This window comes from Oncorhynchus mykiss, chromosome 15 (assembly GCF_013265735.2).
Source record: "Oncorhynchus mykiss isolate Arlee chromosome 15, USDA_OmykA_1.1, whole genome shotgun sequence".
Classification (NCBI taxonomy): domain Eukaryota; kingdom Metazoa; phylum Chordata; class Actinopteri; order Salmoniformes; family Salmonidae; genus Oncorhynchus; species Oncorhynchus mykiss.
Genome location: NC_048579.1, coordinates 44668255 through 44680263, shown reverse-complemented (window position 1 = coordinate 44680263; position 12009 = coordinate 44668255). Strand labels below are relative to the sequence as shown.

General features: G+C 42.1%; 1 protein-coding gene across 1 annotated transcript; it reads left to right on the top strand.

Moving 5' to 3' along the window:
- The first annotated feature begins 5021 nt into the window (after window positions 1–5021).
- ripply1 (ripply transcriptional repressor 1) lies at window positions 5022–8287 on the top strand. The gene is made up of 4 exons (XM_021563310.2): window positions 5022–5281; window positions 5655–5733; window positions 6825–6913; window positions 7274–8287. Exons 1-4 carry the CDS (start codon window positions 5211–5213, stop codon window positions 7479–7481), a joined length of 447 nt encoding a protein of 148 aa, XP_021418985.1. The 5' UTR covers window positions 5022–5210; the 3' UTR covers window positions 7482–8287.
- Window positions 8288–12009: the final 3722 nt, after the last annotated feature.

Below are 12009 nucleotides of genomic sequence, written 5' to 3'. Positions count from 1 at the left end.
GTCTGTAAACAATTGTTGGAAAAATGACTTATGTCATGCACAAAGTAGACGTCCTAACCGACTTGCCAAAACTATAGTTTGTTAACAAGAAATGTGTGGAGTGGTTGAAAAACAAGTTTTAATGACTCCAACCTAAGTGTATGTAAACTTCCCGATTTCAACTATATATATACATTTCAAATTCAATATTTCAATATGCATTATATATATTTCAATATATATATATATCATTCCAGTGTTTTACTTTCTATATTGTATTTACCTTGCCACCAAGGCCTTTTTTTGCCTTTACCTCCCTTCTCACCTCATTTGCTCACATTGTATATAGACTTGTTTATACTTTATTATTGACTGTATGTTTGTTTTACTCCATGTGTAACTCTGTGTTGTTGTATCTGTCGAACTGCTTTGCTTTATCTTGGCCAGGTCGCAATTGTAAATGAGAACTTGTTCTCAACTTGCCTACCTGGTTAAATAAAGGTAAAATAAATAAAATAAATAAATATATATATACCATGCAAAAGTGTGGACACCTACTCATTCAAGGGTTTTTCTTTATTTTTAATATTTTCTACATTGTAGAATAATAGTGAATACATCAAAACTGTGAAATAACACATATGGAATCATGTAAATAAAAATCTAATCAAATGTTATTTGTCACATGCACCGAATACAACACTGTAGACCTTACAGTGAAACGCTTACTTAACCAACAATGCAGTTTTAAGAAAAAAGGTGTAAAAATATTTACTAAAATAAACTGAAGTAAAAATTAATTAATAAAATCAGGAACCGGTTCGTCGAGGTTACTGAGGTAATATGTTTATGTAGGTAGAGGTAAAGTTACTATGCATGGATAATAAACAAAGAGTAGCAGCAGCGTAAAAATAGGGGTTAAGGGGGGGACAATGCGAATAGTCCGGGGAGCCATTTGATTAGCTCTTCAGGATTCTTATGACTTGGGGTTAGAAGCTGTTAAGAAGCCTTCTGGACCTAGACTTGGTGCTCCGGTACCGCTAGTCTATAGCTAGGGTGGCTGGAGTCTTTGGCAATTTTTTGGGCCTTCCTCTGACACCGCCTGGTATAGAGGTCCTGGATGGCAGGAAGCTTGGCCCCAGTGATGTACTGGGCCATACGACTACCCTCGGTAGTGCCTTGCGGTTGGAGGTCGAGCAGTTGCCATACCAGGCGGTGATGCAACCAGTCAGGATGCTCTCGATGGTGCAGCTGTAGAACTTTTTGAGAATCCATGACAAATCCTTTCAGTCGCCTGAGGGGAAATAGGCATTGTCGTGCCCCCTTGGTGTGTTTGGACCATGATAGTTTGTTGGTGATGTGGACAACAAGGAACTTGAAGCTTGCAACCTAATCCACGAAAGACCAGTTGATGAGAATTGGGGGGTGCTCATCCTCCTTTTTCTGTAGTTTACAATTATCTCCTTTGTCTTGATCGCATTGAGAGAGTGGTTGTTACCCTGGCACCACACTGCTAGGTCTCTGACCTCCTCCCTATAGGCTGTCTCATCATTGTCCGTGATCAGGCCAACCACTGTTGTGTCGTCAGCAAACTTATTGATGGTGTTGGAGTCGTGCCTGTACAGGAGGGGACTGAGCACGCACCCCTTAGGGGCCCCCATGTTGAGAATCAGCGTAGCAGATGTGTTGTTACCTACCCTTACCACCTCGGGCGGCCTGTCAGGAAGTCCAGGATCCAGTTGCAGAGGGGGGTGTTAAGTCCCAGGGTCCTTAGCTCAGTGATGAGCTTTGAGGGCACTATGGTGTTGAACGCTGAGCTGTAGTCAATGAATAGCATTCTCACGTAGGTGTTCCTTTTGTCGAGGTGGGAAAGGGCAGTGTGGAGTGCAATAAAGATTGCATCATATGTGGATCTGTTTGGGCGGTATGCAAATTGGAGTGGGTCTAGGGTTTCTGGGATAATGGTGTTGATGTGAGCCATGACCAGCCATTCAAAGCACTTCATGGCTACAGATGTGAGTGCTACGGGTCGGTAGTCATTTAGGCAGTGTAACTTGGTGTCCTTGGGCACAGGCACTGTGGTGGTCTGCTTGAAACATGTTGGTATTAAAGATTTGGTCAAGGACAGGTTGAAAATGTCAGTGAAGACACTTGCCAGTTGGTCAGCGCATGCTCGGAGTACATGTCCTGGTAATCTGTTTGGCCCTGCGGCCTTGTGAATGTTGACCTGTTTTTTAAAGGTCTTACTCACATTGGCTACAGAGAACGTGATCACATCGTCCGGAACAGCTGATGCTCTCATGTATGCTTCAGTGTTGCTTGCCTCGAAGCGAGCCTAGATGTTATTTCGTTCGTCTGGTAGGCTCGTGTCACTGGACAGCTCCCGGCTGTGCTTCCCTTTGTCGTCGGTAATAGTTAGCTAGCTGTTGACAAATAGACACAGACCCCTTGTCTTACTGGAGGCAGCTGTTCTATCTTGCCGATGGACTGAAAACACAGCCAACTGTATGTTATCCATGTCGTTGTTCATCCACGATACAGTTTTTTACGTTCCGTTGGTAGGATAGTCTTATTCGGAGCTCATCCATTTTGTTATCCAATGATTGCACGTTGGCTAATAGGACTGATGGTAGAGGGGGATTACTCACTCTGCGTCGTATCCTTACAAGGCAGCCTGACCTACGTTCCGATATCTCCATCTCTTCTTCATGTGAATGACAGGGATTTTGACCTTGTCAGGTGTCTGAAGTAAATCCTTTGCATCCATCTCGTTAAAGAAAATCATTGTCCAGTACGAGGTGAGTAATCGCTGTCCTGATACCCAGAAGCTATTTTCGGTCATAAGAGACGGTGGCAGAAACATGTATGTACAAAATAACACAAAAAAACAGTAGCACAATTGGTAAGGAGCCCGTACAACGGCAGCCATCTCCGGCGCATTCTCAAAAAATTGTTAAACAAATCAAAATCTATTTTTGATTTTTGATTCTTCAAAGTAGCCACCCTCTGCCTTGATGCATTGCACACTCTTGGCATTCTCTCAACCAGCTTCACCTGTAATTATTTTCCAACAGTCTTGAAGGAGTGCCCACATTTGCTGAGCACTTGTTGGCTGCTTTTCCTTCACTCTGCGGTCCAACTCATCCCAAACCCTCTCAATTGGGTTGAGGTCGGGTGATTGTGGAGGCCAAGTCATCTGATGCAGCACTCCATCACTCTCGTTATTGGTCAAACAGCCCTTACACATCCTGGAGATGTGTTTTGGGTCATTGTCCTGTTGAAAAACAAATGATAGTCTCACTAAGCGCAAACCAGAAGGGATGGCGTATGCAGAATGCTTTGGTAGCCATGCTGGTTAAGTGTGCCTTGGATTCTAAATAAATCACTGACAGTGTCACCAGCAAAGCACCCCCACACCCTCACATTTCCTCCTCCATGCTTCATGGTGGGAACCACACATGTGGAGAACATCTGCATCTCACAAAGACACAGCGGTTGGAACCAAAAATCTCACAAAGACACAGCGGTTGGAACCAAAAATCTCAAATTTGGACTCATCAGACCAAAGGACAGATTTCCACCGGTCTAATGTCCATTGCTCATGTTTCTTGGCCCAAGCCAGTCTCTTCTTATTATTGATGTCCTTTAGTAGTGGTTTCTTTGCAGCAATTGGACCATGAAGGCTTGATTCAATTGATGTTGAGATGTGTCTGCATTTATTTCGGCTGCAATCTGAGGTGCAGTTAACTCTAATGAACTTATCCTCTGCAGCAGAGGTAACTCTGGGTATTCGTTTCCTGTGGCAGTCCTCATGAGAGCTAGTTTCATCATAGCGCTTGATGGTTTTTGCGACTGCACTTGAAGAAACGTTCAATATTCCTGATTGGCTGAACGTTATGTCTTATTGTAATGATGGACTGTCGTTTCTCTTTGCTTATTTGAGCTGTTCTTGTCATAATATGGACTTAGCCCTATTTGGTAAAATACCATCTTCTGTAAACCATCCCTACCTTGTCATAAGACAACTGATTGGCTCAAATGCATTAAGAAGGAAAGCAATTCCACAAATGTACTTTTAACAAGGCACACCTGTTAATGCATTCCAGGTGACTACCCCATGAAGCTGGTTGAGAGAATGTCAAGAGTGTGCAAAGCTGTCATCAAGGCAAAGGGGGGGCTGCTTTGAAGAATCTCAAATATAACATATATTTTAATTTGTTTAACACTTTTTTGATTACTACATGATTCCATATGTGTTATTTCATAGTTTTGATGTCTTCACTATTATTCTACAATGTAGAAAATAGTCCAAATAAAGAAAAACCCTGGAATGAGTAGGTGTCCAAACGTTTGACTGGTACTGTATAGAAATAAAGTACAGGCTCTGTCATATCAGAGTCCATGTCACATTTGAAACTGTGTGGTGTTGTTGATGTCCTTCAAGACAAGTGTTTGATAATCATAAACTGTAGATTATCCTGATAACAGATTAGTTGTAAGCTAAACATGGTTGACGACCTCTGCCTATATGATTTAGGCTACAGGGATTTAGCTAATATAGACTAAATATAGTTTCAGATTAAAAGTAATAATACCAAAACTAAGACTACATAAGAATGTGGTATATGAGTGCATTGGGAATTCAGACATTTCGCCTGCTCTGTCCATTAGTGTTAGAATTGTCTCTGCTTGGCGGGCCTATCCTTCTTTACCCAACCATCGAGGTTGCTCAAACTCTGTTCTTCGTTAATTGGTAAACAATAGGATGACTCCCCCTTATTTGTCCCCCGCTGTCTTTCTCACAGATGGTGTCTCTCTTTCCTCCTCTGTGTTTTTACAATAACCCTGCCGTAACAGATTTCTCACCCTCTCGCTGCGGGCCACTGTTTGGACAACTGGAGAACTCTTCACAACAAATTGCCCTGACCCCCAATCATTTGCCAGACAGGCTCGCCCCCACTGAGGTTGATCTCACCCCCCTACCAATGGTCATTTGGCAGGTCAACTCCTCCCACACCCCCTCCAGATCTAGAGGTCTTTATAAACCGCGGGCGTAGTGGCCAGTTGGACATCCATCTATACTTCTTCTCAGTGTAGCCGTTCCACGGGACAGAAGCGCACCAATAGAGGCTCGCCGCCCATTTAAGCCATAGCAGAGCAGATATCGCCGCGTTTACCGCAAAGGGAATATCGTTATTCAGTATAGTATACAAGGGATACCAGCTACAGAAATGAGTACCGCATGTCTGATCGTCAAACAGACGCCCTTCGTTGTTGCTCCTCGTCCGCAGACAAATGACAGGTAAGCGCTCCAAATAAGATCACAGAATATTCCAGGAATAATATATAGCACTTTTGATGGTGATATCGTGTAATAATGTCTATATTTAATAAGTGTAGACCTATATTGACGCGTAAAATGTGCTTTATTATGGCACCACCCAATAGCCTTTTCAGTCATTTTCCAAAAGGAGTCTATTATTTTACATTGAATACTATTATTTTTATGTGGAGGCAATAATATTCTCTAACTTAAGCTTGTACAGTAGGGTGAATTCATACCAGCATGCACATGTAATTATTCAGAGCACGTTTTCCTTCCACATCCCTTAGTATGTTAATGATCTCTGTTTGATTGACACTACAACCATCCTGCACGGTCTTTCTCGCTGCAGATATGATTCACTATGGAGACCTTGGCTCACAACCAAGAAGGATATGCAAAGGGAATGCCAGAGAAGCAGAGAGTCATGTGTAAGTTTATATTAGCCATAATAATAAGCTCTTGTCTGGTCTTTTCTGTTGTGTTGCAGTTCTTTATTAGGTTTGTTCAATATGGGCTACTTAGCCCACCTCAAATGTAGGTCACCAGTTTTATATACAGGAAAATATGAAAGTCGAGAAAAGCAGTGAAAGTCTGGCATTTCATTTCACATAGAATGTAAGATAGTGCCTGTGTATTTGTGTATAATGTTGATTGAAGCGAGAGAGGAGCTGCAGCATAGCATTTAAGGCAGTGTCCATGGCCAGGCAGGAGACAGTCAGACAGTCCTGTAGAGGAATGGAGGGAGAGAGGGAGGGCAGTATTACCATTAGCAGCACTGTTGCAGAGCAGAAGGTGTGAGTGCTTAGCTGTTTTCCTGTCACTGAGCCAATCAACTGAGGCTCAGAGGGTGAGAAGGCATGTCTGTTGCACCCTGTCAGACTGACCCGCAGCACCATATGGCCCTACTGACTGGCCGCGTCCCAAATGGCACCCTATTCCCTATTTAGTGCATTTCTTTTGACCAGGACCCATAGGGCTCTGGTCAGAAAGTAGTTCACTATATCTGAAATAGGGTGCCACTTAGGATGCAACCTGGCTCTATCCTGAGCTGAGCTGGCCCCACACCTCACACCGACACCGAAGGCGACAGCCAGAGAGTAGTGCCCTCCAGATATCCTACTAGCTTAGCACTTTCCTGCTGTTTTCCAGAAAAACACTAAACTGGACACCTCAGGGAGTGTTGTCATGATAGAGCGAGAGGGAGAGAGAAGTTCAGGTACTTCACACACAGCAAACACCTCTTGTGACTTCCCTAGTTTGGCACCCAACTCCAGCTGGCAGTAACTTGTGTGGTGTGGTTGGCGCTGGTGTTGGGTTTTGCTAGGACAGGATGTCAGGTCAAGATAGGTGTTTGTGGATTTGTGTTTCTGTCTGGCAGTATGGTGAACTAATGCAGGACAGGAGGAGGTCTAGGTGGTGGTTATGATAGCAGGGCATTTGGTGTTTGTGGATTTGTGTTTTGACAGGACAGTGCGGTAGATTAACGCCTAATTCTCTCTCTCTCTCTGTGTATTTACAGCCTTACTCCAGACCTACAGACTCCACCCCTGCAGCTCCAGGTCTCTTCCCATTCAATGGGAAGTCCCAGTCCTTCCAGCACCCTGTCAGGTCAGTACCATGTCCCAACAGGCTACACTCCTGCTCCATTTTAGTTTTAATGTGTCGATACAGATAATATATCTGTATCATTTAGGGCCAAATTATAATTTGAGATATATACGTTATTAATATCTCATTCTCACCACAGCATGATTTACTTAAGTCAAGAATTGCCTTTGCGGATCTCAAGTTAGGATTTGGCCTTTAGTACGTGTCTGTTTTCAGTCTGAAGCTATTCCAAGGGTTCGGTGTGTTAACATTTCTTGATTCCCTCTACCACTTCGGTCTACTTGTGTGTGTTTTAATTCTCAGACTAATGGGAAAGGTATCCGTTTTGTTAACATTTCTTTATTCTTCCCAACACCGCAGACTTTTCTGGCCCAAGTCCAAGTCGTTTGACTACCTGTACAGCGACGGCGAGAATCTCCTGAGGAACTTCCCTGTCCAGGCCACCATCAGCTTCTACGAGGAGTCAGACAGCGAGGATGACGAGGAGGACGAGGAGTGGGAAGAAGAAATGTACAGCGAGGAAAAGGAGTACCTCAAGCGTCAGTCCCACTACACCAGCTACAACTGAAGTCTAGAGGGTTTCCAATTGGAACAGATGGAACATGGTGATATTCCATAATATCTCTTTGTGGTACAACAGAAAATTATGCCTGGACGGAGACACCTCTGGCGAGACACCTCTGGCGAGACACCTGGAAGAACCTATATAACTGGAGCTGTCTTCACAGTCAGAATCCATTCTTATTATATGAATGGAATAACCACTGTCAGTCAGAGTCATAGACTTGTCCTACAGGAGCACAGAACGATCCAACAAACCATTTATGTCACATATTCAGTAGTACACAGCATGCCGAGCACAAGAAAATAAATTGTAATGTCTTAAGTATTCTAGATAGTTTATCTTACCTCCATGAAAGCAAAGAAGCCTAAGTTAAATGTGAATTGTGGAGCCTGTTTCAACTGGTATCTTGTATTGCCACTATGTTGGCATAAGCTCTGTTAAGCAAAGAGTTACATGTATTTCTGTAGCAATACATAGTAATGGAAAGTTGCAAAAAGTAATGTATGCAGTCTTGCTCTAGTACCATATATTAGTCTTCCTCTGGGGCAGTGGAATGTATGCAAGGGATTGTATAACTACAAACATTAAATCCCACATTGGGATAGTTTATCTCAGGGTCTGTACCTTGTTTGTGTATAAAAAAAAGTATCTATTTGCGTTTTATTTACATATCTAATTTATGATGTACAATTGTATATAGATACATACAGTATATGTTTATATATTTCCTATTTTTCAACTTTTGTGTATATTGTCCGTCGAAAACACTGTCTAAACAACAGCGGTTAAAATAAAAACCTATTTTGGGAAAAGCAGATTATTTCATCTTGTTATTTTCCTATTGATTACATGATCAGAGAGAAAAACATTGTTTATGCTCAAAATGGCACCCTAATCCCTTTATAGTGCACTACTTTTGACCAGGGCTCATAGAGCTCTATTCAAAAGTAATCCACTATAGAATAGTGTGCCATTTGGAGCACACACTGCAGGTCTGCTGTTGTTGTGAGGGGGATCAGATTCTACTCTGTTTCCCCCCTGTTATCTCTCCTCTCCTTTGATCTGTCCATATCTGCTAGTTCTGTGGGACTGGGAAGAGTGGAAGTTCACTACAGTCTCAGAACAAGAGGGTCCAAAAGGGCTCTTCAGCTGTCCCCATAGCAGAACCCTTTTTGGTTCCAGGACGAACCCTTTATAAAACCCTTTCCAAAGAGGATTCCACATGGAACCCAACAGTTCTACCTGGAACCAAAAAGGGTTCTCTTATGTAGACAGCTGAAGAACCTTTTTGGAACCCTTTTTTCTAAGAGTGTAGTACACTATATAGGGTGTCATTTGGGACACATATTCTTCAGTGTCTCAGGTTGAACTGGTGGAAAGCAGAGAGGGCATCCAGGGTTGTGGTCAGAGATTAGGCTCTCTGGAGTCCCAGTTCACTGGACGCATTTGCTGTTGTCAGTTTCACCACTTAAGGCCTGACCTGTCACATGACAACCCCTAGCCTCTTCGAAAACAAGGTTTCCCTAATCGGAAAGCCTGGTGAAGTATATGGCAGAAAGAAGCTACAAAGGGGTGGAAACCAGTGACGCCTCGCAACATGTCAAACCAATCAAGTGTCTTGCTTGGGCAGAGCTCAAAAGGTGCTCACTACACTGAAAATTAAGCTTCTTAAATGGTTCTTCCTCAGCTCTTAAGTGTGAGGTTCTTGACATGGCATCTATGGTTCTTCAGAATTCTTAAAGGTTCTTGAAATGTACAGTGGGGAGAACCACATAATTTGATACACTGCCGATTATGCAGGTTTTCCTGCAAGTAGAGGTCTGTAATTTGTAGAGGTCTGTAATGTAGAGGTCTGTCATTTTTATCATAGGTACACTTCAACTGTGAGAGACGGAATCTAAAACAAAAATCCAGAAAATTTCATTGAATTATTTATAAGAATTTAATTTGCATTTTATTGCATGACATAAGTATTTGATACATCAGAAAAGCAGAACTTAATATTTGGTACAGAACCTTTGTTTGCAATTACAGAGATCATATGTTTCCTGTAGTTGTTGACCAGGTTTGCACACACTGCAGCAGGGATTTTGGCCCACTCCTCCATACAGACCATCTCCAGATCCTTCAGGTTTTGGGGCTGTCGCTGGGCAATACGGACTTTCAGCTCCCTCCAAAGATGTTCTATTGGGTTCAGGTCTGGAGACTGGTAGGCCACTCCAGGACCTTGAGATGCTTCTTACGGAGCCACTCCTTAGTTGCCCTGGCTATGTGTTTCGGGTCATTGTCATGCTGGAAAACCCAGCCACGACCCATCTTCAATGCTCTTACTGAGGGAAGGAGGTTGTTGGCCAAGATCTCCCAAATGATGTTTCCACAATATTATCCCTGATGTCCTTACACAGCTCTCTGGTCTTGGCCATTGTGGAGAGGTTGGAGTCTGTTTGATTGAGTGTGTGGACAGGTGTCTTTTATACAGGTAACGAGTTCAAACAGGTGCAGTTAACACAGGTAATGAGTGGAGAACAGGGGGGCTTCTTAAAGAGAAACTAACAGGTCTGTGAGAGCCGGAATTCTTACTGGTTGGTAGGTGATCAAATACTTATGTCATGCAATAAAATGCAAATGAATTACTTAAAAATCATACAATGTGATTTTCTGGATTTTTGTTTTAGATTCCGTCTCTCACAGTTGAAGTGTACCTATGATAAAAAAATGACAGACCTCTACATGCTTTGTAAGTAGGAAAACCTGCAAAATCCGCAGTGTATCAAATACTTGTTCTCCCCACTGTATGTAATCCTGCAGATGTGTCCCTTTCACAGCAAATTGGCCAGTGTTAACTAGTGTTGATTTTACCGTGCAACATTCCAAGTGTTGATTCAGGAGGTAAATTAAGACTAAAGAGTTCAATTAACATTCTGTGGTGTAAAATAATCAAAGTGTTGGTGTTAATAACCAGAGTTGAACCAAAACCATTATCAGTATTTCTCAGCATGCTCTGTTGCAGGTTTATTTTTAGAATAGTTTGTTTCAATATATATGTTTTTGCATGTGCATTGATTAATCAAATCAAATCAAATTGATTAATATAGCCCTTCGTACATCAGCTGATATCTCAAAGTGCTGTACAGAAACCCAGCCTAAAACCACAAACAGCAAGCAATGTAGTTGTAGAAACACGGTGGCTAGGAAAAACTCCCTAGAAAGGCCAAAACCTAGGAAGAAACCTAGAGAGGAACCAGGCTATGAGGGGTGGCCAGTCCTCTTCTGGCTGTGCCGGGTGGAGATTATAACAGAACATCGCCAAGATGTTCAAATGTTTATAAATGACCAGCATGGTCAAATAATAATAATCACAGTAGTTGTCGAGGGTGGAGCAAGTCAGCACCTCAGGAGTAAATGTCAGTTGGCTTTTCATAGCCGATCATTCAGAGTATCTCTACCCCTCCTGCTGTCTCTAGAGAGTTGAAAACAGCAGGTCTGGGACCTTATACTACTCAAATATAAATAACATACATTTTTCTAAACTATTCCAATCTGTTACCTGCATTTATTGCACCCGTTACTGAAATAGTTGTTCCAGTTGAGATATTCTCATATGTTAGTCTTCCCAGCCCTGTCAGTCATTCTGAATGCAGGTTGCAGGTGACTAAAAATTCAAAATGTTGGATTTCTCCACTCAGGCTGGATTCCAATAGGAATTACACATCGCTTTTCAGGACCGGTGTGGCCTGTAAACTATGATTTATTTGAGGCCACTATATAAAACTAAGTCCTAAAATAAGAATGCCTTATAAAATATGTATATTTTTAAATAATAAAATTGGAATACCAACATGGTGAGGACCAGAGGAGTAAAATTGAGTGAATAAAACTATCATGTCTCTGTCACTAGCAAACACAGTCATGGGTGGTACTGGTAACTCTAATATTCTCTCAAAAGGCACCCTGGGACGTATGCAAATAAGGCTTAAAACCTTATAGCAGGGCTATTCAAATCCGGTCCTGGAGGGCCGAAACATTTCTGGTTTTGGATTTTTGTATAGTTCTTCAAAGAACCATCCCATTTATGGTTCTTCAGAGACCCTAAAATGGTTGCCCTTTGGCATTGCTCTCAAGAACCTTATTTGGTACCAACTTGCACCCTTACTTTTAAGAATGTAGATTAGTGCCGTAGGAGCCACAGTGTGTGAGGATGGCCGGGCGTCCCTTTTAGGGGCATGTGCGGGAGGGTTCTTGAAATGTAACATACAGGATTTAAAAATAAATACAAGCCGCTGGAAGCCAGTGGGCCATTCTAGCTGTTTCGGCTAATACAAAATAGATTTTTCATAAAATGTATTTCATACATTTTAGAATAACGCTGTAATGTAACAAAATGTGTAAAAAGTCAAGGGGTCTGAATACTTTCCCAATGCACTATATATAATGAAGGTAGACTAATTACTTTTTGAATAACATTTATTATCATTTTCAGCATCATGCAAGTCAAATGATTTTGTTTACCATAATAATCTATTATTCATTA